General features: G+C 41.7%; 2 protein-coding genes across 2 annotated transcripts in view; one reads left to right on the top strand and one right to left on the bottom strand.

The window, feature by feature from the left end:
- Window positions 1-27198, top strand: part of cdh23 (cadherin-related 23) — a 154787-nt gene that overhangs the window by 117518 nt on the left and 10071 nt on the right. The window contains exons 28-50 of the mRNA XM_051415680.1: window positions 461-521; window positions 1021-1169; window positions 1507-1642; window positions 2141-2529; window positions 2930-3031; window positions 3173-3175; window positions 3325-3474; window positions 4187-4315; window positions 4605-4733; window positions 4881-5108; window positions 20668-20889; window positions 20988-21107; window positions 21833-22013; window positions 22103-22236; window positions 22667-22876; window positions 23640-23747; window positions 24592-24694; window positions 25195-25320; window positions 25411-25614; window positions 25867-26325; window positions 26451-26567; window positions 26667-26891; window positions 26997-27166. Coding sequence (XP_051271640.1) covers window positions 461-521; window positions 1021-1169; window positions 1507-1642; window positions 2141-2529; window positions 2930-3031; window positions 3173-3175; window positions 3325-3474; window positions 4187-4315; window positions 4605-4733; window positions 4881-5108; window positions 20668-20889; window positions 20988-21107; window positions 21833-22013; window positions 22103-22236; window positions 22667-22876; window positions 23640-23747; window positions 24592-24694; window positions 25195-25320; window positions 25411-25614; window positions 25867-26325; window positions 26451-26567; window positions 26667-26891; window positions 26997-27166 — 3855 coding nt within the window. The remainder of the gene's footprint in view (window positions 1-460; window positions 522-1020; window positions 1170-1506; window positions 1643-2140; window positions 2530-2929; window positions 3032-3172; window positions 3176-3324; window positions 3475-4186; window positions 4316-4604; window positions 4734-4880; window positions 5109-20667; window positions 20890-20987; window positions 21108-21832; window positions 22014-22102; window positions 22237-22666; window positions 22877-23639; window positions 23748-24591; window positions 24695-25194; window positions 25321-25410; window positions 25615-25866; window positions 26326-26450; window positions 26568-26666; window positions 26892-26996; window positions 27167-27198) is intronic.
- vsir (V-set immunoregulatory receptor) lies at window positions 5964-17885 on the bottom strand. Its single transcript, XM_051415706.1, has 7 exons — window positions 17593-17885; window positions 11272-11679; window positions 10922-10972; window positions 10719-10829; window positions 10449-10476; window positions 9775-9950; window positions 5964-7856 (listed from the first exon to the last, which is right to left on the bottom strand). The coding sequence occupies exons 1-7, from the start codon at window positions 17678-17680 to the stop codon at window positions 7819-7821; spliced, it is 900 nt and encodes a 299-aa protein (XP_051271666.1). The 5' UTR covers window positions 17681-17885; the 3' UTR covers window positions 5964-7818.

The raw sequence follows: 27198 nt of genomic DNA, 5'->3' as shown, positions 1-27198 counted from the left end.
TTTTAGCTATCAGCCTGTGACACACAGAGAGAGAGAGACAGAGACAGAGAGAGAGAGAGAGAGAGAGAGAGAGAGAGAGAGAGAGAGGGAGAGAGAGAGGGGGGTTCTGCCATTACAGAGTTAGTGCCAGGCCATGTTGGTGTTGTTGTGGCAACAAGACAGTGGGCAACAGTGGATGTGTGGTGAATGCGGAGGAATTCCAATGTATCTTTTTGATTGAAGAAAGGAAAAATCTATGAAATGTACTGACTATCATGTGACTTTATGGTAATAAACATTATACTATATTGGCTCCACTGTCAAACTGTAAAATGAAACAAATGGTAGCAGTTGTAAAGGGAGATGGCATTGGTGTAACGCGTTAGTAGCCGGACAGTTTTTGTTTACATATTGTAGATTTGGTTGTGTTTGGTGTTAACCTCTGTAAACACAGACTTTCTGCTTGTGTTTGTCTGTACAGGTTCAAGCTACGGATGCAGACCAGGGGGAAAATGGTCAAGTTCTGTACAGGATCATCACTGGTAAGAGCTGTTCTACTTTGATTGCCCTCCCACATGGACTTTGCACATGGTTTCCTTGCTCACAAACAAATGCACTAAAAGAACGGGCTCCCAAGATGCACTACGTGTTTATTTTGGTAGCACTGTTAATCCAGTTTTTCAAAATGGGCAACAAAAACAATCTCCAAGAAACAGTTTTTATAATTTTAATGATTCAAGCTTTTGTGTTAAAATTCTGTCAATGAACAGGTATGATAATTCTGCTTGTTTCCAATTCCAATTTTTTTGCCAAGAAGCAGTCAGTAGGTACAAGGCAGCTCTTATCATAGTGAAAATACCAGAAATAAAAATTGTTCTTTAAACAAGTGAATTTGCTGTGGAAGCAAATGAAATTATCAAGACCCAAAGACTAGATTAAATGTTTTGTTAAAATGTACATACAAGTCTGTGCTGAGACACTTTCCCTCTCTCTCTTTCTGTCTGTGTGTGTGTGCTCCTGTTTGTGAATGCATGCATGCAGGGAACAGCAACAATCTGTTCAGCATCGACAGACAGACCGGGCTGGTGACAAGAGGCCTCAGGGCTCTGAACAGGGAAACCAGCAGCTCCCATGTGTTGGAGGTGGAAGCCTACAACAGTGACGAGGGCAGCATGAGGAGCACTGTGAGGGTGAGAAAGAGGAGGGTAGCTGTAGGAGGATGGGGAAGATGCTGTAACATATGCAAGATCCATCCCAGTAATTCATGCCTAATGTGCAGCTTACTGTATGTAGAATTAGTTTGTTCTTTATATTATAGAGCATGAGGATTTATACCTTTAAGGAACAACAGGCTATCTTTTAAAAATGGACAGTAGAAATGTGGACTTAGAGGATCCAGCCAGGATTTGTAATATTTATGTCTTTGGTCTCATTGCCTAAAAGATAAAATGACCAAGACCTTTTCCCAAAGATTGTTTTCCTTAAAGTTGATATGTGTAGTTGATGCACATATGTCTTCCCCTGCAGGTGATCGTATATGTAGACGATGCCAATGACGAGGTGCCAGTGTTTACCCAGCAACAATACAACCGTCTGGGCCTTCGGGAGACCGCTGGCATTGGCACCTCTGTGATCGTGGTGCGTGCCACAGATCCTGACACTGGTGAGTCCAGTTGTTAGAGTCAGTTCTTGTTGTCGACCCTTCAGTATCAGGTTTTATTCAACCTTGTTCAAAACAGAAAGAGACATTCAGCTCACTGTGACTTTAAGCTTTCCTCTTCTGCTCTGCTGGCAGTCGATTGTTTTGCAGGTCACCAACATTTACACTAGTGGGTGCCACTCCAATGTAGAATATAAAATCACTTAACCTACTTTGTCTTTTACCTTGTTATGTTACAAGTGTTCACTGTAATAGGCATTTAAATCTGAACTTCTGCTCCACAGTACAGACTTCCTCTATTCACTTCCCATGATGTCTTTCTTAGGAACCATATGACGCATTTGGTACTGTGAAATGCATTTTCCAAAACATTAGATCTGAAACTGAAATAAACACAACAGGACTTCTGTTTGCATGTTGTAACTATAGTTTCAATGTATGTTAAAAGGTTTTATTTATTGTAAGCTTTCCCTACCAACCACCCCCCTTCTCCCTGCTCAGGTGATGGTGGAGCCGTCGCTTACGCCCTCGTGTCCGGCTCAGACCGCAAGTTTGAGGTGGATGTGAGCACTGGCTTGATAACCACTGTGGACTACCTGGACTATGAGACCAAGACCACCTATCTGATGAACGTCTCGGCCACTGATCAGGCTTCACCTTTCCACCAAGTCTTCTGCACCGTCTATGTCACGTTACTTAATGAGCTGGATGAGGCTGTGGCCTTCTTCTCTGCCGGTTATGAGGCTTCGCTGCGTGAGAACATCGCCACGGGGACCGAGGTGGTCCAGGTGCAGGCCCAGTCGGCCGACAACTTGAACCAGTTGACTTACCGTTTCGACCCTGACACGTCGCCTGCAGCTCTGGCCCTCTTCAAGATAGACAGCGTCACGGTGAGTTGTGGAGAAGTGGAGGAAAGGTCACTGATGATGTGAGCACAATGTACATGCCTCTTCTTTGTACACTTCAAAGACTACACCCACCTGCTGTCAAATATGTTTTATCCATTAACCACAGTGTGATTCAATAACACCTCTTCCTCTGTGATTTAAGCACTCTACTATACTCTTGTTGCTGCATGACTGTAAGCTGATCAAAGAGCTTGTTTGCTTTGAAGTCATTTGATTCCTTTGATAGATGAGAAATGGAGATTTTTTTGTTGTTGATTTTTATGACACGTCAGTCTTTCTCTATTTCTATCCGTGCTCCTCGTCGGTCACACTGGGATGATTTCTATCTTGGATGGAATCTCTGTGGATGTGGAGATGTATGCTGATATGTGTGGTCTTTCAGGGCCGTATCACAGTGACAGGCCTGCTGGACAGAGAGAGGGGAGATATGTACACCTTGACTGTTGTAGCTGATGATGGAGGACCTAAAAAGGACTCCACTGTGGTATGCTTCATTCTGAATTGTGTTCATTTATCTTTCTTTTCCTGTACAACATTCTATATAACACAGTGTGTGTCGTGTCTATTCTGTTATAGAAAACTTAATGGCATTCCTCTTTTATTCATTGCATCATTGGAAGTGCAGAAGGTAAGACTTGCTGTTCTTTTTGAAGGCAACATGAAAATGTATTCATCTGCGGTATCTTTCTGGTTATTGGCTTCATCTCAAAGGTAAGTATTGCATCAGTCTGGCAAGTTATGGATTGCCGGATTACATTTGATCATATCTCTTGACAGGTTTCAATCACTATTCTGGATGAGAATGACAACAGCCCAGAGTTTGACATCACATCTGATACTTCAGTGAACGTCGCAGAAAACACAGCCATGGGGAAAAAAGTGGCAGTAGTGCTGGGAAGGGACAAGGATGCTGGATTAAATGGACTGGTGAGAATAAAGAAGAAAGGTGGAAAAACACGTTCTCACTCTGACAGATTAAAAAAACAAACTCCAATTAAAGTTTGAAGATCGTACGTATGGCACTTAAACATTACCGATCAATGTCACCTATTACTTACCAGGCGTCAAAGCACTGAATATGACATTTACAAGTTAGGTTTGACTTGTTTTGGTTGTTCCTTTTTATATGATATGAGTACTATAAATGTTTACTTCAGCAGATTACAGTACTGTAGGTCAAATGAAGCTTGCCTCAGTTTCACATCAACTGACTGATTTTGACATATCAGCATAGTGAGTATAGTGAGTAGTCAGCATTGGTTTTTTGTTTTTACTCTGCTTGTGCTAGTTTTTCTCTCCACTAGCCCAGCCCCCTCCTGTCTGGCAGTTATGATTTCTTAAACTTTCTTTTTTAATCATGAATTCAGTGGAATTTCTTGTCTGTTTGCTCTTGGTTCTGTTACGCCATGGGGGTCTTAGCTGTGCTCCCTACTGATTCTTTGGCATGTGCTGTGATTTATTTAAGATGTAGAACCGGCACAGCCAAACACAACCTGTCAACTATTTATACATTATGGGCGACTTTATGATTCTGAGTGAAACAAAGCAGTTGTTATACTGTAATACTTCCGTTCTTTCACTCTCTGTCTATCTCTTCACCTTTCTCCTTGTCTTATTCTGACTCATTACTCTCTCTCAGGTCAATTTCACTCTGGTGGCAGGCAACATGGAGGATGTGTTCAAGATCAAGACAGTGAATCACACCTATGGGGAGGTTTATGTCAATGCTCCCCTGGACAGAGAGTCGGTAGACCGCTACCTACTGAAGGTCAGGCAGCAATCCACATGTAGTTATGACATCTTTCACCACATTACAGGATCTATATGACTCATTATACATATATGTCACAACCCTGACTCGATATCTTACCTCACCGCAAAATAATCTGATTGTGTGTTGTGTGTTATATCATAGTGATTTGATTTCCATTATTTAGGTTTTGAATGATCCGATCATATCAAAATATTTATATATTATATATCTATGTGATTGTATGCCTTTTGTCCAAATGTATGGTTAGACTTGTACACACCAGTGCACGTGTATGTTGTTACAGGTGCGTGCCATCGATAATGGTTCACCTCCCAGACACACAGACCACTCCCTCACCATCAACATCCTGGACATCAATGACAATGCCCCTGTTATTGAAAGCCAAAGGGGCTACAACGTCAGCATAAGTGAGGTAGGGACGCATTCGCACATCACATGGTGCATGATGTTCATCTTATCCTTACGTCCTTATGATTTAAACAAATATTCGGTCACAGGTTTGTGTTTATTCTACCATGAGCAATCAATAATGATGCTTCTTTTATAATGTAAATTGCAGAATGTTGGAGGTGGTACTTCAGTCCTCCGTGTGATGGCTACCGACCGAGACATCGGTCCCAACGCAATGCTGTTTTACTACATCACTGCTGGAAATCAGGACCTGACATTCCGCATGGACCGCGTGACCGGAGAGATGGTGACACGGCCGGCCCCTCCTGACAGAGAGCGCCAGCAAGAGTACCGACTCATTGTCACTGTGGAGGATGATGGCGCGCCACCTCTTTCGGTAAGATGGGATAGGAACAGCAGCTGCAACAAGTAGAGCACTATCTCAGCTATTTCTATCTCAACATACTACTTCATGCAGTATAATGCAGTGACCTCTAGGGGTGTAAATGTAATCTGAACTGTTCATGGTGATTTGAATTTGTCGGATTCAGCCCTCTTTTGGTCATTGTACTATAAACAATCGTACCTGCAAGCTGTACTTTTTGTGGAGATTATGTCTACCTCCCTTGTGCCAAGATTCAGTACAGGTTAGGTATGACACATAACAAGACCTTCTGTCTTCACACAGCCCACACAGTGTATTAAGTAGTGTTTGGTTGATGTTCTGTATGAGCATCAGCTGTGAATGCACAGGAAACATCTTCGTAAACAGGAAAGCCACAAGTCAAATTTCCAAAAAGAGGAACAAGACTGTTTAGCAATATCTGTAGCATCAAAGGCATATTAAAATGTGTTGTTTTTTTTTACTTTGTTTCTCTGGGTCACACAGTAAGATGTAGGTAGTATAAACTTATATAAATGCAGCTCCTGGTAATGCAACATATAAACAGCTAATGTAAGAGTGCAGAAAAGGCACTGAGGAGAGGAAATGGCTAGCAACAGGCTTCCCCTCCTACCATCTAGCTCTCCATCTCTTCTCATAAAACAAAATACTAAGATTGTTTTATCATTTTCTCTCCTCAATGCCAGTCTCCCTCTGGTGTGCACCATCTTAGAGGCACACAAGTGGAACAACCTTGTTCCGTCTGTAATGGCTCCCTAGGTAGCAAGTGCAGCACGTCCTTCTGTAGTGATAGTTTTGGAGACCTGCCAGTTTAAAGGAACAATGATTTCAAAGACAAGACACATTGGATTTAAGGTTTAAGAGCACCATTTTATTATACAAGCTACAACAGGGGGCAATTTAAATGCAATACGCAGAACAAACTGTGTATATGTCTAATAAAAGCTTTTTACAGTCTAAAACACAAAACATACATACAGATGCAGATCCAGATGCACACACACACACACACACACACACAAACACACACACACACAGGCACATTTGAAAAGGATCTCGGTTTGATCTTGGTACTTATAAAAGTATTCAAATCTTAACATACATACATAATACCCTGTCCTAGACAGCTGCTACACATCACTCTGAGATGATTTCTGCTGTACACGTTTTACCTCAGTATGAATAAACAAGAGTGGTTTCTCACAATTGCTAACAATATCATTTCAATCACTTCCCATTTTCTGTCACTCTATTTACTTATTAACATCCCATTGCACGCAAAAAATACAAATGACATTAATGTATACATCTCAAAAATTAAATCAAGGTACTGTACATGAAAACAAAAGAAATCTGAAAAGGATTCACAAAAACAGTGTTGAGATGGCAGTGGTTAAACTGTTTTATGATGGTGTTCTTTTAATTAACAATCTATTAGGCTACATTCAGGAGAAAATCAATAAAGATTTTATTCTTCAATATTTAACTGTACATGAAAAACATCCTAACTATCAAAATACTTACTGCACTTTTCAGCAGTTTGTGACTATATTTAAGGCCACTGTGAAATGCTGCGTTTCTGACAATACAGGAAGGAAGGAGAGTATTTAGAGCGACAGAGCTGACAGTAACTGAGGTACCAAAGAGGGAAGAGAAAAGAAGCAGAGGTCAAGTGGAAATGATTCAGAGGAACAGTGTAATAATGCTATAAAAACAAATGACTTGTACAAGAATATTAGGACTTCTCTGATGATTGAGCCTCATTTGGTATGAAGCTATTCAAGCGCATTACTACAATGACTGGGATGAGAGAGAGCCTTAGGTCACTTTCACACCTGAAAAAAGATACATGTACACTTGTGTTTTAATTACAGTCCATTTGTGTCCACATGGACTGACAGACAACTCTTACTGGACAGTTTTTTGTGATTGTTATCTTTCATCATCAGCGCTACAGGGATGACAGAGGGAAAACTAGTACATTTAAAAAATGTATCACTTCTGTCATGAATAACGGTGGAATGGCAGGAGACAGAACAGAAACAAGGTGTCTTGTATTGTAATAGAGTAGTGAGGGCTTGTTGCTGTGTATGGCTGCTAAGTTCTTACTTTTTAATGCGAAATTACACAGAGTAGGACACACATGTTTAAACTCCTTTTTTACTTTCTGTGGACATAAACCCAAGCTGTGCAAGTGCAGTTGTTTGGTCCACACCAGGGTTTGAATTACAGACTGCACACCAGCCTAAATGAACAAAACCAAACCAGTAAATGCACCATAGTTGGTAGTTGTGAAAGCCACAGAAACGTGCCACACCTGCACTTGGCAGATCCCCCACCCTTAACACTATCGGTTCTTCTCAAGCAACGAAGGGGCATCTATTGGTCCACAAGCTATTGTCAGCGTTTTGATGGAATGTCGCACACAAACCCAGCCCCCGCTCCACAACACAAGTGCTCACAACCAAAACTTTGCTTTTTGCCTCCAGCTGTTGTTGCAGGTGGAAATAATTGAAAAAAAAAACAAAAACACAGTCCGTTCCCTCCTGCGGTCCAGACAATGTACAGACGACAATCTCAGCAGAGGTTATTGTGAGATAGCTGATATGGGCATCATCACTCTGGAGGCAGAGAGAAGAGGAAGAGAGTTGCAGGGCTGTCTCCAGATCAGCAGTGAGAACAATGAATGAGGTTTCAACCCCCTTTAAACCTGCATGAAGTCTGGAGACTCAGGGATGGTGTCTGGAAAAGAGAACAGCGCAGGTCAGTGAGAGTATAGAAATGATAGCAGGTAATCCACATGTATCAACCTGCACAATTTGCAAAATTTTATGTCTGTGTGCTGATATGTGGAAATTTAGATATGAGGGGGTTTGTACGTTTCAATGTGTACATCATGCGCAAAATTCGGATCAGAATTTATTTTTCACAACCTCCTACTCCATAGAGTTGTACACTGATAGGTTTCTTAGAATAAGATATGATTAACTGGAAACCCATCAAAAAAGGGAACAAAGAGGCCTCAAGTCTGGGTTGCGCCATGTTGAAGATAAGAGGGAACTGCTGCTAGTTAAATTCCGCTCAGCTAAAGTTCAACAGGCCAAAAAAGATGAAGAAGAAAGCTGAAGTGTAGCTTTTATCCATGTTACACTAAACCTCAAACCAGGCATATTGTTTGTGGAAGACAGAAGAAAATGTGCTCTGGAGGGGAAAATCCACCTTGAGAAACGTGTACGATATGCTTTGGGTTTTTCTAGGATTTTAGATTTATTAATATTTGTGTCTCTCTCTAAAGAAAAACCTTGCTGTAATCTGAGATACAATCAAGAAGCGGAGGTTTCAATCTTTCACTTACTGTAGCAGAGGTTTTCCTTCTAGAGACAACATCAGAATTCTATTTAGGCTCTATTTTCTAGCATCTCAATTAGGTCTCACTGCTTGTCACTTCTCACATACAGCATATTGTCAATGGAGAACCTCCAGTACAGGTTTCACTTGCCCATATTTGCACAATAAACTGTTCAAGGTCATAGAAATGATACATGGGATTTTTTAGGGTGGATTTTGTCTGGTTCTGGCCTTTCCCTATACCGTCATAGACAGTGCTGCCAGGAAACGGGGCAATCCACCTCAGTATGCCTGGAATGTCTGCACAGGTGCCTTGGGAATCGGTAGAAAAACACTCAGGATTGAACCCTTTCACCGTAACTAATGTTTCAGTATTTCAAGTTGAGTCAGAGAGAACGACTGAAGGGGCCATTAGTGTTAAATGAGAGTGCTGATGGGTGGAGAATGACTTGTGAAGGAGGCAAGAGAAGAATTCAGATGATGACAGCATAAGGAGCTTGTTTCAGTTGTGTGGGGGAGAGAAATTAAACTCCCTATGCCGAATATTTTTTCTTAGTCACATCAGACTCAACCCAGCTGTTATTGAGTGTGAGCGTGCAATTTTGCACAAGTATGTGAGCAACTTTCCGCAAACACCTCCCCCACATGCAGGATGTTTCAAAAGACGTACAGGCTTGTTTGTTCTTTGATTGCATAAGTTTTTTTACCATACTGAGTGTACATTTTGACATTTCCAGAACTACAACAGATCTCCTTGTGCAATACAGTTACGTGCCACTACTTAAGTACTTTTGTACATAATTTGTGTATTGAATGGGGATGTGAAGGGAGTCAGGTGTGCGCATTCAGAATGTAGTTAATAAGGCATGATCCACCAATGGATGTAATGCACACTCATTCTTAAACTGAAAGGCACCCGTTTAGCTATGTAAATGAAGTCCCCTGAGACTGAGATAACTCATACTGTGCTTTCTTTGTGTTATGGTGCTGGTCAGAAAGAAGTTTGAGCCAGGCTAAAGGGCAAAAGATGAACTAAATGGAGAATGGCTTAGAGGGTATGTCCCAGCCTGTGCTGAGTGATTTAATAATAAGCATCTTTAATCTGTAGATAGCTATTCAATTCAATTCAATTCAATTCAATTTTATTTGTATAGCGCCAATTCATAACAGAAGTTATCTCAGGACACTTTTCAACTCTTGTCTCCTATCCTACTGTAGGTCCATTCTATCAAGTGATCTGTCTTTGAACAGTGTGTGCCCTGAATTATGAGTTGCTGTCGTGCCAGGATGTATAGTTTTGTGTGTGTCCTACCTTCTAATGGGAAGAATACATCCCCATGTGCAGGAGGAGAAAGGGGGGTTCCTGGCTCAGACAACAAGTGGCGTCCTGTCTCTGAGGATTGCCTTGTCATGATCTGGGACACGGTGCGGGTCTTAATCTGTGGTGATCCCCCAAGAAACACGGGGTTTTCATGGCCATGAGGCTCACTGAACACACACACAGGGAGAGAGATAGACACACAAAAAAGCGAATAATCCAGATGAGTAAGATGTTGCCGGTATGACCCAACAAACTTCTTGTGTTGCTCAAGACATTTAGATGCTTTACTTCTGTCACTTTTGTATTCAACAAATATTCAGTATATTGTGTAAAGGTAAGTAAAGACCACCAGTGTTCTGGGCATAAGTCCTTTTTGTTGTACAGTTATTCGATATGTGTCCAAATGAATGTAGTAGTCATTTATTGATGTTTTAAAGCTATATGTAGATCATTAGTAAACAAAAGTTGATAGGAATCATCAGCAGAGCTGTAACACGTTTTGGCCTAATCAGGTTGTTTGGCTAAAAAGAATCTATTGTATAAGACATATTGTCACCCCTACACTGTAGAATATCCATGTACACAGAATTATTATTCAAAAGAGCAGCTGTGTTTTGAAGCTGGTCTATGTAGTCAGCTGCCTGACAGACTGTGGGAAAACATACCTGTCCATCCTCACCAGCTCTTGTGCACCTGGGAAAGAGGAAATGGGAAATGGGCCATTGTGAACAAATTGAAACAGAATGGAACACCACAGATAGAGTGTGAATGTGCTTCCTACTGTGTGAAATACAGTTAATCCACCTCACTGACAGGAAATATGTGTCAGACAAAACACTATGGGGAACCCAGTGTGAGAGATTTATATTCGACCCATAGTTTGGACATGGAAATGAATGTGTGTGTGCTTGTTTGCGCATATCAGTTATACATACGTCTGCTCGACTGGGCGTTCTCCCTCTGTTTGTACACAAGCACCAGGATAAGAGGCAGAGAAAGCAGAGCCAAGATGCAGGCTGCTACGGCCAAGGCCACTGGCACAGTGCCTGGGGAAGCAACAAGAGAGACTGTGAGTTAAATAAATTGAATAAATGGCCAGTCGTCCATTGGCTATGAAGGCTCAAATAAGGTGACATACCTCCAGGTGGCGTGGGATCCCAGATAGTGCACTCTTGAGATCCATTTCTCGCTGTAAAAAAACCCCAAAACAAATACAGTTTTTCCTCACATACAGTGTATCACAATGTAGCATCTGTTTAGGTTTCTGTCTGGTTAATGCAACAGTTGTCAACCACCTGAACATATAATAATTATGCACAAAGCCATAGACCACAATGAGCACTCATAGACCAAATTACATAGAATTTAGGAAACCAACATGATGATCTTGTCCTACTTAACAACTTTGCAAAAGACACTATGATTGATACAAATTAACGTCTTCCCCCGCCAGTTTACCCATCACACCCATATATTTGATGTCCTTACGTGGTGTAACTTGGAGAACAATGTGGCTGTGGGGTTTCTGCATCAAGGTGCCGTGTTTATGATCCACCTGGATATCTTGGATCATACAGCAGTAGCGACCCTGGTCAGCGTGGGTCACATTCTGCAGAACCACCCAGAAGTCCTGCTCTGCAAATCCAAATTGCAACCCTGGCAAGCTGTGGCTGCTGTGGGAATGACCATCAGTATGACGTGGGCCAACCCGTGCCGTACAGTGCTGGTCACTGTGGGGCGTGAAAAGCCAGACGCGCCTCAAGATATCCGTGTTGTGCACGGCGGTACCTCTGTGATTACACACCAGTTTGACAGTGGTACCCTCTGGACAGGTATAGTACAGGTGGGGGGCTGAAACACCCAGTGTGGAGTGAGCGTGGGACATCTCGCCTTTAGCTAGAGAGAAAAGACAAGTATGAAAGAATGTGGGTAACACATAAAACAGTTTTATCAACTTTAGTAAACCTGATATTCTAAAGTCTGAAATCTGATATACTAAAGTCCCTGAGTCAGATTTTATAAAGATTCTGTGTTATGGTTGTGGTTAGGGTTTGCCTTTCCAGGATTTGTATGCCTGAGTTTTTTATATAACAGGTGACAAAGAAAACCAAAGGAAAGAGGAAGATCTTTAGAAGAAAAAAGAAACATTTAAATCACATATGAACTTTGATGACAATGACAGCTAGTTTTTCCAAGGTACAAAATCCAAAACATTCATATTTAGCAATTGAATGACACATCTAACCAGAACAAAACAAAGTTAAAAGAATAAAATATAGAAGCCAATATTTAAATAGTAATATAGATTATTTATGCTAATGAAGGTACATAATGATGTTCCTTGCAAAATAGCAGGTGTCTTTTATTAGTTTGGGTATTAACTAAAGTAAAGTTTGATAAGGGTATAACCCTAATATCAAGCAGGAAGTTGCATGGTAAACCACTGATCTATTCAAATTATTTGCTATCTTAAGTTAAATGGGATGCGGTTCCTGCCTAGAACCAACAGTCACAAAACAAATAACCACAGTGCAAAAAACTAATTATAGCTACCAATCTCAATCTGGATTTAAAGCTGAAGTCCAACAATTTGCCATGCACTATTTCTGTACGCTACGTGCTTCCTGGTTTTTGTGCATTTTTGGTTACCACAGTTTTATTTCTTGTTCTGCATATTTGTGTTCTGTGGTTAGAGATAGTACATGTCTGCTGTGGGAGTCAAATTGCCTGTACCTCTCATACAGCTACAGAGAGAGAGATACTAGCCAATATATACAAGACCTCACGTGACATCTCTTAAACTTGGGAAAGAGTAGAAATCTCACTTCTCTTCTGTTCCAATTTCTGCAATATACACTGATTATTGCTGTAAAATAGCCCTTTCTTTCTCAGAATAGTGAACACTGACATATCTGAGCACACACCTTTTATGTACACTCAGGAAACCAAATAGACAGCTGTGAGACGTTTCCTTACATATTGCATAAAGTGTTCTTGCATGCTGCCTTCAACCACATCCTGTTCTGACTAGTGCAGGAGTGGAAAGCACGAATAGACAAACTTTTTAATGTTTGCTCTGAATTATCATTTCATTGCAAAAACACAACAAAATAAACATATCCCCAGGCCAAGCAATGTGATGCCACTCTCTTAACCTTGCTATACATTACCACCCTCAATACAATGCCCCCACACGCCATAGTGCACACATAATGAGTGTATATCCAGCATGTACTCTCAACTCTGTCACTCACTGGCTTTCTAAACAGATCATTACCATCCTCTGTCTGTAACTGTGGTGTGGTTTAGCAACCACGGATGCTATAAAGAAGACAGGAAGGCCATGTGTGAGTGTGTGCGTGTGATTTACACCTATGTGTGTGGGTGGACTGCACTGAAAGAGCATGCAAAGTTTGTATTGTTGCAGAGGGTTCATGGAACACATATCACCAGTCAACCTCCAAACACACACTGGTCGGTGCCAGGATTTGAGGAGTGGACTTCCTTCCTGAGTGGTCCAGGCACGCGAACACTGCACCCACTCCTCCCACTCCCTCCCCCTGTCTGGCTCCTTAATGCTTAAAATGATTTTGAAGGGCTACAGCTGCTGCACGGCTCTTTTGAGTTAAACATTTCAAGCAGGTTGCACCTCTGTCCACGCCCCGATCAGTAATAACGTCACTGCAGGTGTTCTCCATCTGCCGTCAGAGGCAAAACACATGCTGTTACATCACAAATTAGACTGCAACAGGCTTGAAAGTTTAAACCCATAGAGAGCAGTGGAACAACAGCTTTGCACGATTCATTGTGGTTTAACCAAGAACTAACTATGGGCTGTCTTTATACACTACCACTACTTTACTAAGGGGGCAACACATGCAACACGTGACAGCCTTGTGGGTCAGCACATCAATTATTTTAGTATAAATGTCAGTAGCGCTGTTAAGTGGTTGGTTTACTTTCAGCTGTACGGGAAATACAGTAGCTGACCAGCCAACGACCTTTGCTTTTTGATTAGCTATGCATGTTTGTATATTCAGAATGTGTGCATCCTGTGTAAGTGTCATAGAGGACGAGGTACGTGCCATGTTCCTGTGTGTGCGACTGAACTCCACACTAGCCATTGTGTGGTAGGAAAAGCAATAGGAAGAGCAGGGAGGGTGATTAAAGTGAAACTGTTGCCCCCACGGCTGTTCCTGCCTGCATGGTGGGACAATGGGAGGGGAAGCCCTTCTCCTCTCCTGTTTCACACCCGCCCTGCCTTCCTCCCTGCCCTTCTTTTTGACAACCCCATTTGCAATAGTGGAGATGGATTTCTGGCAATGGAGTGGCAGTTTCTGTTGTAAAATGTACATGTAAGTCCAACATTTGCCTGATTGAGAGGTAGAACACGATTATTACAAGGTTACAAGCTGGGAAAATAATTCACATCAAATATAATTGAGGTATGGCTTACAGACAAGACCAGACCTTTGTAAAATAGTTTCAGAGACAATGAATATGATTTTTAAAGCATATTAGGTGCCAACTGGGTGGTGTTACCACAGTGTCAGCACTATCTGAGCTGTCTTGATGTGGTTGCAACCAGGTAAAAACAGACGGCAAGCTTTGCTCCGTCTGGTACAGACAGGATTTCTGTCACTTGTATACACCAGACATCTGTGTTTTGGCTCCACAATAGATCTAAGTTTCCTTCTCTGATCTCTGTTCTCAGGATCCTGATAGCCCCTCAGGGCCCAGAAACAGGCACTCTTTTGTTTTAAGCCTGAATGCCACCTGTTTAGGACATGTTGCCTCTGACAGCTTTCTTACATTCAGACATGCAGCACAGCCCATGTGAATTAATTAATGTCTTCATATGTGCTTAAATTACCCCAAGTTAAACTATTTGAACTGCTACTGCGAAAGTATATTTTATTACTCTGCTGTACTGAAGAGGTGCTATAAAACCAAACAGGTTCCTGAACATACCCTACTGGTAAATGTGGTATCCTTTTACTATCATGAGTTGTCTACCTGTGTTTGTACAAAGGCTGCTCCCCCCATACACACACACCTCAAACTCCACCTTTTTTAACACCTACTGTAATGGTAATGATTATCCATCCCATTACAGGGTGTTAATGAAACCAACAGGAGGATCCCAGATTAGCCCCTCCACACACACAGGGACACAGAAAGTTTCAGCTGAAGCTCCTAGCATAACAAACACATGAATTAAGCATCTTTTCAACAATAGGAAGTGTGTAAATGTGACTCTACCTATGTAAAAGGAAGTGGTTATGGGTCAGTGATGTAGGTCACCATGTTCAGGGATCCATAACATTTAATTATAGTCGCTCAGCTGTGTCTTTAGGTACTTTGTGATCAACTTGTTTGTTCAAGTGTAATTTGAATAAAGTGTACAGCAGTCAGTCACAGACCCAATCTTCCTCTTCTTCTTTCCCTAAATGTACATCACACATTTTTAGTAAAGGGTTATGTAAAGACAGTTTCGTAAACATATTTACAACATTATTACAACATCCTTTCTTCATTTACCTACATCTGAAATGTAATTTTGAAAGTAGAATTGGGCATTTTTGTACTTTTGAAACATTAAACGTGCGTGGTTACATCATTTGAACAAGATTTGCAACTAGTTTGCCTGCTTCCTCCTTCTTTTCGGGTCCTTCCTGCTTTCCACTTTACAGTGATTTTTATAGTGTGTTTAAATTGTTCTACTGTTTCTATTATAGTTAGATAGTTTAGCTCTTAACTGGCCAAAGCACATTAGGTTGCTGTGTTTGCTGATGTGACTAGAAGTGGAGTCAAGGCTCTATCAGTGCCGGTCAATGCTGTATCCTTGGACTGTTCAGAAAATCACCCGTGTGGGAGACATGTCTTTACTAGAAACATGAAAGTGTTTGGGAATTTTTTTTATTTGTCATACTTGCTGCATATTGAGCATCAGATACCACAATTTCAGCTACATATGCTTGACCTTTGTGATACCCACAAAAATCATAGAAGAATACGGGAGCTCCCCCTCCTCCAGTGTCTTCTTATTAATCATGCACATGCAGCATGTGCCCACACAACTGCTGACTGTCTCTCTCTGGTTAGGCCTGTTCTTGCTGATGAAATCGAGCGAGAAAACCATTTCTGTGTCGCTGCACCCTAATAATGATTTATTCATTTAGGACAGGGGATCAATGCATGACACAGCTCTGTCACAACAGGAGGAGAAAGTAGTGGGGACATAAAGAGACTAATCACATCCTGTGGAGTTTATTGACCATTTCTGACTGTCCCATTGTCCTATAGGGAGCTAAATGCTTATCTAGACTGAAAGGAAAAGAGCCAGTGATTGTTGCTGTTTATCTCAAGTCATGTTTTGTGGAGGAGAAACCCATTATTGGCAGTGGCACAAACAACTGTTTTCATCATGGGCTGAGAGGAAGGAAACTTCCAAACAAAGAAGACACAACAGGGCAGAAAGGAGGGCACTGGAGTCTTAAAGTGAGACTTAAGCAGAGTAGGTCTTTTATTGGAGCTTCTTGGGTTTTATAGGCTTGAATGAATGAGTTAAAAACAGGCTACTTTAGTTTTAATGGATATCTTATCTACAAATTTGAAAAGTAAGCCTTTTTTGAACAATATACAAAGATGTTTTTGTCAAGGTGGATCAGCCTTAAGGTTCACAAACACCACTAGTTGCCTTTGACGGACTTATCCTGTGGCCTGGGTTTATCTAAACAGACTAAATCCGAAATCCGAAAACTGATAACCTCTGGTTTCATGGCGTTTGAAGTGAAGCAGCCTGCGCCCGAGAAAACAGCTGCGTGTCCCGTTTCCTCCAGCGCCAGGTAGCCCAAACTCCAAGCAAAACCAAAAAATCCTGCATTTCATTACAGATCCCATGAATACACACGGGGTTTCTGTGAACATGTAGAAATAACTTTTTTCAGTCGGGGGTTAAATTACTGGATGCCTAGGACATCAAACTCACTCTGCACAGGCGCACAGAGCGCACGGATTGTTTTCCCAATGTCGTTTTCTGTATGTTCTCCAGGTTGTGTACATTTCTGGATATTTTAAGACTCGTCAATCTAAAAACGTCAACGACCACTGTTTAATTTGCGGTTATGTTATAGAGGGTGAGTATACAGCAGATTTACACTCTGTACATCACATGGGAGGGGCTTTAAAACAGCTTCACACCAGATGTTCTGTCTCAAAACAACAGCAGCAACAAACCCAGTCTGAAAGGCTTTAAACTACAAAAAAAAAAAAAAGTGTTTAACCAGGAGACAACATGCATTTAAAATAAAATAACTTCCATATCTGCAATTTTGTCTTTACAAAGATGTGCGTCAAGGTCGGGAACCGCCTACACGCATATTCTGTTCGCTATTATTGAAAGGATAAAATCTCCACAGCTTGACAGAAAAAGCCTTGTGAGTCTGGAAAAAGAAAAGTTTCTGTGCTGTAAAACAGACTGAATGTACAGGCTATATTAGGCCTGTCCTATAAACTTCTGACCCCCCCATGTAACATTAGTCTTCATATACATTAAGTTCCTGTTGAAAAGGTCAATTGATGACCTGGGTGCGTTAAACATCCAGACTAACAACCGGATTTAAGCTGTCACTCTGCGTGTGTGTCAAGTTGACTTGAGTTGAAAGACTATTGTACTGATGTAATTCAGTCGCTGGGTTTGTCACTAAAAGAAAACTGTCAACAAGTTCACACACGCCCGGAGACTTGGATGAGCCAGTTAAACAACAGGATGGATGTCAGTGGGGTTTTTTTTTTTTTCGTGCTTACCTGCAGCAATGCAAACCAGGAGAGAGCATAACCAAAGCAAGAGCTTCTTTCCCCAGAGTGATGTCCGACAGGGTAATCCCCGCTCCATGCTTGTCTGGATGTTGAATGCAGAACTGTGTGACTCAGACAGAAGTGAACTAACTCTACAGATAGCCTTTGTTAAACTTTTCTTCTCCCCTCACTCTTAAATTGTACAAATTCTTTCAGCTGTATACCGAAACGCAGAGAGTTGGTTGACAGTTCCCCGTCACTTTGTCTCCAAGCTGATTTGATCTTTCTGAACTTTGTAGTGCAAAAACAGCGTGATACATTCTGCCCGGCTCCTCCCCTTACTGTCAGTCTCTCTCCTCCCTCTCTCTCTCGCTTCCTCTGTGTCACACCCCCATACTAGTACACATAAAAACTTCTTCCACAAAGATGGGGTACATGCCAGATACATTTTTCAAGGATGGATGGTCATATTTAATTTAGCAAAGATAAAGATATTCTGACTTTTAGTCCCATAATGCAACCCCATTACATTTTATGAGACCAGTCGGCTAAATCATGCAAACACCAAGCACAGAGTTTGTGACAAAGTCTTTTTGTTAATGATTATAATTTTTCAAAGACAAGCTGAGAAAGCCTTGAGCCATAGAAGAGATTATAAAGGTGGTTTCACAGGCTGAGTACTACTCCACAGGAATATGGAAGCACATAAGGGTCATTTTAAACTTGTGAAATGACGTTCAGAAATGATTTCACAACCTGCAGCTTTTCATCACCTTTGGTGATGCACGCACATATCTGAATCTGTGAATTGGTAAAAAAAAAAAAAAAGAAGAAAGAAAAAGAAAGAAAAAGAAAAGAAAAAAAAGTTTGTGAATGAGTAATAGAGCTTTGTAGCTTATTTTGTGCATGTGTGGACAAGTTTGTGGACAAGTGTAATGAAAAATTGTGCTGTGTCTGAGAGAAGGGCACACACATTTTCAGTCAGCGTATGTAACACTGAAGCTGCAGGCTATGAGCTACAAGCACAAAGTTCGACCGTGTTCTTACGCTTGAGCTGACTAGCCGATCAGCATGTTGCAGCAGCATTTACATATACAGCGGCGCCAACCAGGACTCTGATTCACAACAAAGACACAGAAGGACAGGAGAGGCGTGAAACGGGAGAGGAATGAGAGGAAGGTCAGGCATCAGTCAGCGCCCACCAGGCCTGAATGGAGCCAAACCCAGCAAGAAAACCACCTTGGTTCTGTATTCCCTGTCATAAAACTGACCTCCGTCAGTCTCGGACGCTGTATTTGGTTCTGGTTTGAAAACTTCCTCCTCCCAGCGATCCAAAGTTTCTGTGCTAGAAGTGTAAACAGCAACACTCCCCTTCCGCTACGAGCTCCCAGTCCGGGCACTGTCAGCTGACAGGACCGCTAGCTGCGTCTAACAGCAGCTGCAGTTAGCAGAAGTTAGTGACTCTGGCAACAAGTAAAGCTATTTGTCCATCAGGAAACTCTGTAAATCACTGAGAGTTAAGACAGAGCAGCCAGAGTACATCACAAGACCCAACACAAATTGCCCAGTTTTACCAGAATCTGTGAATAAAGTTGTGTGATTGCACAGTAATCAGTGAGGCCTGGTCCCCAGAAACCCAAAATGGTAGACGCAACCAGAAAGCACCACAGCCTTTTACCCCGACTGGACAGACACTTTTTGTGATTGGATGGTCAGTGGGCAACGTGCTGACTGTCTCTAGTCAGCTCAAGCGTAAAAACAAGGTCAAAACTGATGCTTGTAGCGTCAGAGTGGCATCCACTGACAGGCTGAAACCTCATTGTTGAAAATATTCCTGCACACATTTTAAATACACATGAACATGACATTTCTACAGATGCAAAACTTTATGACACATTAACAAACTTGAATTTGTGAGAAAATGTTTGTTTGTTGGTTTGTTTTTTCCAAATTTAATTATGATACGTACATTGTCTTCCACACATGAGCAGTATGTGCAGTGCACTTTATTGTGTTCTTTTGGATAGTATAGCCAAATATATGGCTGCATGGTTGCACGTTATTAACATAACAATGAATAATGAAAGTTTCTGTGATGTTTGGATAACCTGTTGTGTCTTTAGTTGAAATTGTTAGTCATCTTTTGCTCTCCACACACACACACACACACACACACACACACACACACACACATCACAATATTGTGAAACTGATACAGCCTCTTTAATCGCCACAGCCTGAGGGTGCCAGTCGTTGGTCCACCTTTATAGTCGCACTGAGAGGAGAACTGGGAGGGAAACTACAAGGTCAGACTGGTGGAGCAGGAATTAGCTCAAAACAACTTTTACTCCACATAGTGATACTTTTACTTTGCACTAGAACGTTTCAGTTTGAGTAGTAGTTTCTTTCAGAATGCACTAGCTATCTTCTACTTCTCCTTTCCCTTCAGAGTGTGTAGATGACACAATACGGAATCAGAACATTTGTCTTCTCTTCGCCTCACTTACCCTTTCAGATTTCCTTTTGGTTCTCACAGGATATTCTTTCTTTCTGTCTGTAACAAAATACGCTCAAGTCTACTGACCAATTCACCCATGTTAAATGAATCCTGAATATCACATCGTAAGTAAAAACTGTGCAAAACCATGTTTCCTTTCTTGCAGAAAAACTATATTAGTCACACTGGAAGTGAACAATATGTCAGGTGTAGGAGCGGATCCAACATGAAGTGAAAAAAAACAAGGCGTTTAGATAAATTACTGATGATTGACAAGATATTATTGTTTAGTCGTTATTATAAAAGAAAAAACAGTGATTACCAGATTAGCTTGCTGTTTTGTAGATTTGGTAGAGTCCTCATTTGTGATATTTGCTCCTTTTATATGATGATACATCACCGTAGAATCTTTCAACATTATAGTGATGAATGGACTACAAGATCAAATTTAGACTCACTTGCAGGCCCAGCTGACACTGTATGCTGGAAGTGAATCATATATTGCCAGTAGAATTGAATACAGTAAGCCATAAATAGAAGTATAATAGCTATAAAAGTTTTACCATGTCTGTCTGTTTCTCACACAGACCTCAACCACCATCTATGTTCACATTGTGGATGAGAACGATAACGCCCCTGAGTTTCCTGAGGAGGAGTATGTCACAGTGTTGAGCGAGGGACCAGAAACAGTGGGTGCCACCATCGCCACGGTAACAGCCATCGACCCCGATGAGGGTCTGAACGGCACCTTGCGATATGCTATTACTCACGGCAACCTGATTCAGACCTTTAATATTAACAGCATCACGGTAAGACGTGTTAATTGTTGTTCTGTAGTGATACAAGCAACTGCAAAAAACTCCATACATTAACCTTCTGTGTGTGATGTGTATGTGTGTGTATTTAGGGGAGGATTACAGCTGTGAAGGAGCTGGACTTCGAGATCAGCAACGGACACTATGCACTGGTTGTCACAGCAACGGACCAGTGTGCAAATCCTGCTCTGCGCTTGACATCCAGCACAACAGTAATTATGCAAATGAGACACACTCTATATACCTTATTATATCTTTTTTTTTATGTAAATAATATTTAAGATTTTAGAGCTGAAACGATGAGTCTTAGTAGATTGACAGAAAATAAGTAATCATTCAGGTAATATAAGAAGCTAAACAGTTGCTGGTTCCAGCTCCTCCAATGTGAGGATTTGATGGTTTTGTCTTTTGACTTTGGCAAGACAAGCATTTTAAAGACAGCCTTTTTTGCTGTTTTTAAACTAAGCAATTATTTGAGTTATTGAAAAAATAATTGAAATTTTTCATGATACTAACAAATATGATAATATTTAATAAAAAAGAAATCTGAAATTTTGGGACTTGAGAAATAAAATAAGAAAAAATTGCACAATTGGTGGATGGCCGTGATAGCTTTCTATTTTTAGAAAACAGTCTGCAGAATCCAGATTAAAATAATACCCAAAACATCCAAATCCATTCTTTATACCTACATAAAGAACATTTTCATTTGGATTTCAAGACATAAAACCTTGAAAGTCACTGAAATTTTTTAATTTAATGTCTAAAGTGTGGAAATCCTTCTATTAATACATTAATATATTTATGTTATGATATAGTGGTAGAGCTAGCCATACATTATTGTGAACTAGTTTTCAGTGTTCATCCTATTTCTGCCACACATACATGTACATGTCACAATCAGTCGCCTCTCTCATCCCTCTCTCTCCTTCCTCAGGTGCTGGTAAATGTCCTAGATGTGAACGATGTGACGCCCACTTTCCCCAGAGCCTATGAGGGACCCTTCGAGGTGACTGAGGGCCAGCCAGGACCTCGAGTCTGTACTCTAAGAGCCAGTGATGAAGACTCTGGGCTCAACGGCAAAGTGGAGTACAGCATCACCGGAGGAGATCACCAAAGTTAGTACTGGATTGTTCTGACGAGAGAGTGATATTTAAGTCCTTGCTATGTGTCTATGAGCTTCTTTCTTCATCTCTCTCTCGCTCAGATGAGTTCATGGTTTCTCCTGTGGAGGGAGAGCTTCGGGTGAGGAAGGATGTTGAGCTGGACAGAGAGACAACAGCGTTCTATAACATCACTGTCACAGCACGAGACCTGGGAACCCCGTCTCGCAACAGCTCGGTGGGCCTTTATTACACAAACACACGCAAGTGGGAACACAGTCTTACCATATCCTCTTGAACAATCAGGATCACGCAAGTTTCACTTCTGTGCTTGCTCTAAACACTCTGAACACTTACATTTCCGACAAATGAAGAGGCGGTTTGTGAGGTTTGTACATGACGTATATATATATGTATATACTCACAAACTATACTACTCTACCAAATCCATCATCATGCCAGTTAAACATGCAATACATCTCAAAAAGTAGATTTGGCCGATAGATACTGTGGCAATTTTACATTTAAAATAAAAAGAAAATTAGGACTGGTCATGATTTTATGGTTATGTTGTTAAAAACTTCCAACATGCTCTGACTGACAACTGGGATGTTTTTTTGACATTAATGGTGGAAAGTTTTGCCTTTGTCCGGATCGCTTTTCTGCAGGTGGTGGTTGGGGTCCTCGTCCAAGACATCAATGACAACGACCCAGTCCTCCTGAACCTGCCTTACAACACCAGTGTGAGCGAAGGCGCCTCCATACACACCTCTGTGGCCAGAGTCCGAGCGCAAGATGCAGACAGCGGACACAACGCGCTCCTTTCTTACAACATCACTGCTGGGAACCAGGATGGAGCCTTCTACGTCAATGACACGGTGAGAAAAAGGCAAGGTGTGAAGTAACTTAACACCTCTCACCCCCTGCATGACACTGTAGACATCTGTATAAACATACTGTCTATACTTTTTTCTTCATATTTTGTATTTTTTCTATTTTATTTTGTTATCAATAGTGTATTTTCTTTTTTTCTATCTGCTGTGTTACACATCTGGAGCTGCTGTAACAAGTGAATTCCCCCAGTGTGAGATCAATAGTTATCTTATAATCTGCTGGCCACTAGTGGTTTAACTTTTCACACTGTACAGGTGTACTCCAAGACCTGCTAAACTGAGCACCCTTCTGGCCACACCCAACCACATCCATCAGTGATGCTGGGTGTGGTGTAAAGTAGTAAAGACAGAAAAACCATGAATTACTGATGAGGTGAAGGTGGAGCAGGTGGTGAAAAAGGGGAAATATTGAAGTGCAAGTCTTGTGACTGGCAGCTTCCAGATATGATCACACATTAGGCTGTCAGTTTAACCTGACTTGGGACAGGTGTTCCTGCTCCTTTTCATCTACAGTCTTACCACCTGAACAGCCTTGCTACAGATATGTTAACAGATCAGCAAATGGTGGCAGCACACACATTGGTGAATTTACCGTAAACATATATTACCATGTATACAAATACTGCATGGCTTTTAGAGGAGGGAAGGTGAAAACACTGAAGACAATACTCCAAGGTGTGCATGGGTAATGTGATAATCGGGAATGAATCTCTAAACACACACAGCTTCTCCTCTCTGTATATGTCAGACAGGTGTGGTGCAGGTGAACAGACCACTGGACAGAGAGCGAGTGGCTGAGTACAGACTCACCATCACTGTCAAAGACAACCCTGAGAACCCACGCATCGCTCGAAGGGTAACGCCACTCTCCTGTGCACATACGCTTCAAGCTTTCACACTTTATTCACATTCTTACACTCTCAGACCACAGAAACAATCAAATCATTGCCACTGACATAAAACCTTGTATCTTTTCTAGTCAGCTTTTGAGTAATTCATGTTATCACACAATTTGTAGGTGCAATTACTAGTTTTGCACAATGGGCAGCCCCAATTGACAATAAAATGTGATGTTGCAGAATTCAAAGACCTTTTTACTATAATCTGAATGAGCTGCACACTGCCAACGCAAAAGTTACAGGACACCTTTCTTAAAGCAGGCCTTTTGTGATTTATTTATTAATTATTTAGGCTGATAAGGCAGCCTGCATTTAAGTAATTTTGCAGTTTTCGGCTCGGTTTATGGGCCTATGTGTTCTGTATCAATATTCCAATAACGTTATTTTTTCAAGATGTGACCATTGTGACATATAACCAAAGTAAAGAAAGAATAATAATAAGAATCTCATGCACATTATTTACTTAAAATAAGCAGGAGTGTACTTGCAAGCTTTTTCTGTAAAAACAGTTATGTGGTTTAACTCTGTTTGAAGGGGTGCGAAACTTCGCAGAGCTGCGAAAATCAACCACCAGCACTATGAAACCAGCCTGTTGGTGTGTGAACAGCACAGCAACTACAAAACATGTCTATTCCAGCTGCTCTGTAACAGCGGAGTGCTTTGTAGCAATTTGCCTCTTTGAGGACTGATAAACTTATTTTTCTCTCCTCATTTATATTCTCATCTTTACTCTCATACCACGTAATCCTTTGCTCATATAATTGTGTCTTCATCCCCCCCTGTCCTGACCTTCACCACCAGGATTCAGACCTCTTGGTGATCACCATTCTGGATGAGAATGACAACAGGCCTATATTCACCAGGACCAGCTACAGGGCTGAGATCACAGAGAACTCTGCAGCAGGTACCACTCATGCTGGTGTATCTATCTTTCTTTTTTCCCATGAGCAGGGGCAAAAAGGCACAGAACATCGTGCCACAAAACTCTGTGTGACACCCACTTCCTGACTTTGTTTACATACAGCTATATTCAGTTATGTTTTTTTTTTCACATTAAAAGTTAAAGGTGAGATCACCTCTTTGCATCTTAAAATGGATTTGTTCACAATGTGTGACCAATGACTCACAACAGCAGTCAGTTAGATTATTTGAATGCAGAATATGAGTCCTAGTTTATCACAGTTATCAGAGTGGTGACAGTAACATTTTAAAATGTCTGCTGGACATTTTTGAGTTAGAAAAGCCAAATCAGGCATTTGCCAAGACTACTTTCAAGTCAAACTTAGTGAATTTGTAGCAGCTACATTACCGGGGGGCTTGCTGGCTTAGTGTGAAACATTCTAGCCTGACTGTGATCATTTTAATTCTCCACCTGTCCCTCTCTTTCTCTCTGTCATCCTTCAGGCAACACTGTAGCAGTATTAAATGGGCCAGTTCTGGCTGAGGATAAAGACATTGGACCCAATGCTGTAGTGAAGTACCGCCTTCTGGGAGCCAGGGTGGACCTCTTTACTGTGGATGCTGATACTGGTAACATTACTACTCTTCAGCAAGTAGACAGAGAGAGGCATGAAAAACAAAATGCAATGCAGTTGTTAATATCTCGGTATTTCTCTGCAGGTGTGATACATGTGCGTCAGGGGGCGAAGTTGGACCGTGAGGCGTTTCAGGAGCCTCGGGTGGAGCTGTTTCTGGTTGCTGAGGACATAGGAGGTTTAAACAGCAGCGTCCCTCTCACAGTTACCATCCTGGACCAGAATGACAACCCTCCTGTCTTCAGCCCATCCAGTTTTAGCGTTCGACTCCCAGAGAACAGCCCCACTGGTGTGTGGGTCGGCTTGTGCCTAATGAACTGTGTATATGCGTGGGCTGGCAGGAATATGACTTTAAGTTTTCACTGACAGAAAAGTATATTAAATTAATAAGTTTAAATTCCTTCCTGTGATTATCTACACTTACAGTCCTTTCATTGCATTCCCCTGTGTGATGGTTAAGGGTTGGAAATGGCAATGACTGCTTACAAGAATACAAATGTCCTCAAAGTTTGTATCCTTGTCTTTACTTTGTCTCTTCTAGGTGTGGTGGTGACCCAGCTGTCCGCCACCGATGCTGATTCAGGCTCTAATGGCTGGCTCACGTATCGCCTTGAAAGCGGGGCTCAGGACCGCTTTGTGGTCGACTCGCTCTCTGGCGCTGTCCTGGTGGGCAACACTACCCTCGATAGAGAAGAGCGTGCGTCCTACCGACTGGTCGTCATGGCAAGTGACCGTGGCACGCCCCCTATGTCGGGCACGGCCACCCTGACGGTCATCCTGGATGACGTAAACGACTCTCGCCCCCGTTTTATAGAGCCTTTAACCATGATAAGCGTCAACGAGTCCACGCCGCCTGGTGTGGTGGTGGCCACGCTGACTGCTGAGGACCCCGATCTGCATCCCCGGCTGGAGTATTACATCATCTCAGTGGAGGCAAAGGATGATGGGAACAACCCAGTGGATGGCCTTCAGGAGTCCTTTGGCATTGATTTACACACTGGTGAGTCATGATCTTGAATTTTGATGGATTATGTTAGATGATAGATGATATAAGCCTATTATCGTGAATAAATTGTGTCTATTTGGGAAAATAAAATAATTTGTTTTGTTTTGGTGAATTTTCAGGTGCAGTGTTTGTACGCAACCCCCTCAACAGAGAACTGGTAGCTACATTTGAGATCATTGTGTCTGTCCATGACAACGCTAGTGAGGTTATTGACAAGTCAGGAAGTGTTCCCAATGGTAAGTCCATTTTCTAACATGAAGCTTATCTTCAATTTCATCTGCATTCAGTTTTCTCTTCTAATTTTCACTCTGCATCTCTCTTCCTCTCCTCTATAGCGAGACTAACCATAAATGTGTTGGATGTAAATGACAATGCCCCTCGTTTCCGGCCCTTCGGAGTGTCCAACTTCACAGAGCAGATTTTAGAAGGAGCTCAGCCAGGCACAACGCTGCTATCAGTAACAGCTGTAGACCCGGATAAAGGTCCCAACGGCCAGGTCACCTACCAGCTGCTTCACCTGCCCCGCGGAGGATACGTTAGACTGGAGGACCCTTCCACTGGTATGACCTGTTTCGTTCAAGACATTTCCAAAGTTTCATAAGAATTACTTCTCGTCTCGTAAATGATTCCTAACTCTTTCTATCACCGTGTTACACATTTCCCAGGCAAGATTATAGCTAACCAGACGGTGGATTTCGAGCAAGTACAGTGGTTGAATTTCACTATTCGGGCCCAGGACCATGGCACTCCTCCCAGGATCACTGAGCTGCCAGTTTATCTGCGCATAGTGGATGTGAATGACAACAACCCTGTCTTCCTGCAACCCTCATATCAGGTACTGAACAGAGCTATAACAAACAAATTGCA

The sequence above is a fragment of the Dicentrarchus labrax genome, unplaced genomic scaffold, assembly GCF_905237075.1.
Source record: "Dicentrarchus labrax unplaced genomic scaffold, dlabrax2021, whole genome shotgun sequence".
Classification (NCBI taxonomy): Eukaryota; Metazoa; Chordata; class Actinopteri; family Moronidae; genus Dicentrarchus; species Dicentrarchus labrax.
Note: the sequence above shows the minus strand (reverse complement) of the source record. Positions and strands in the feature narration are given on the sequence as shown.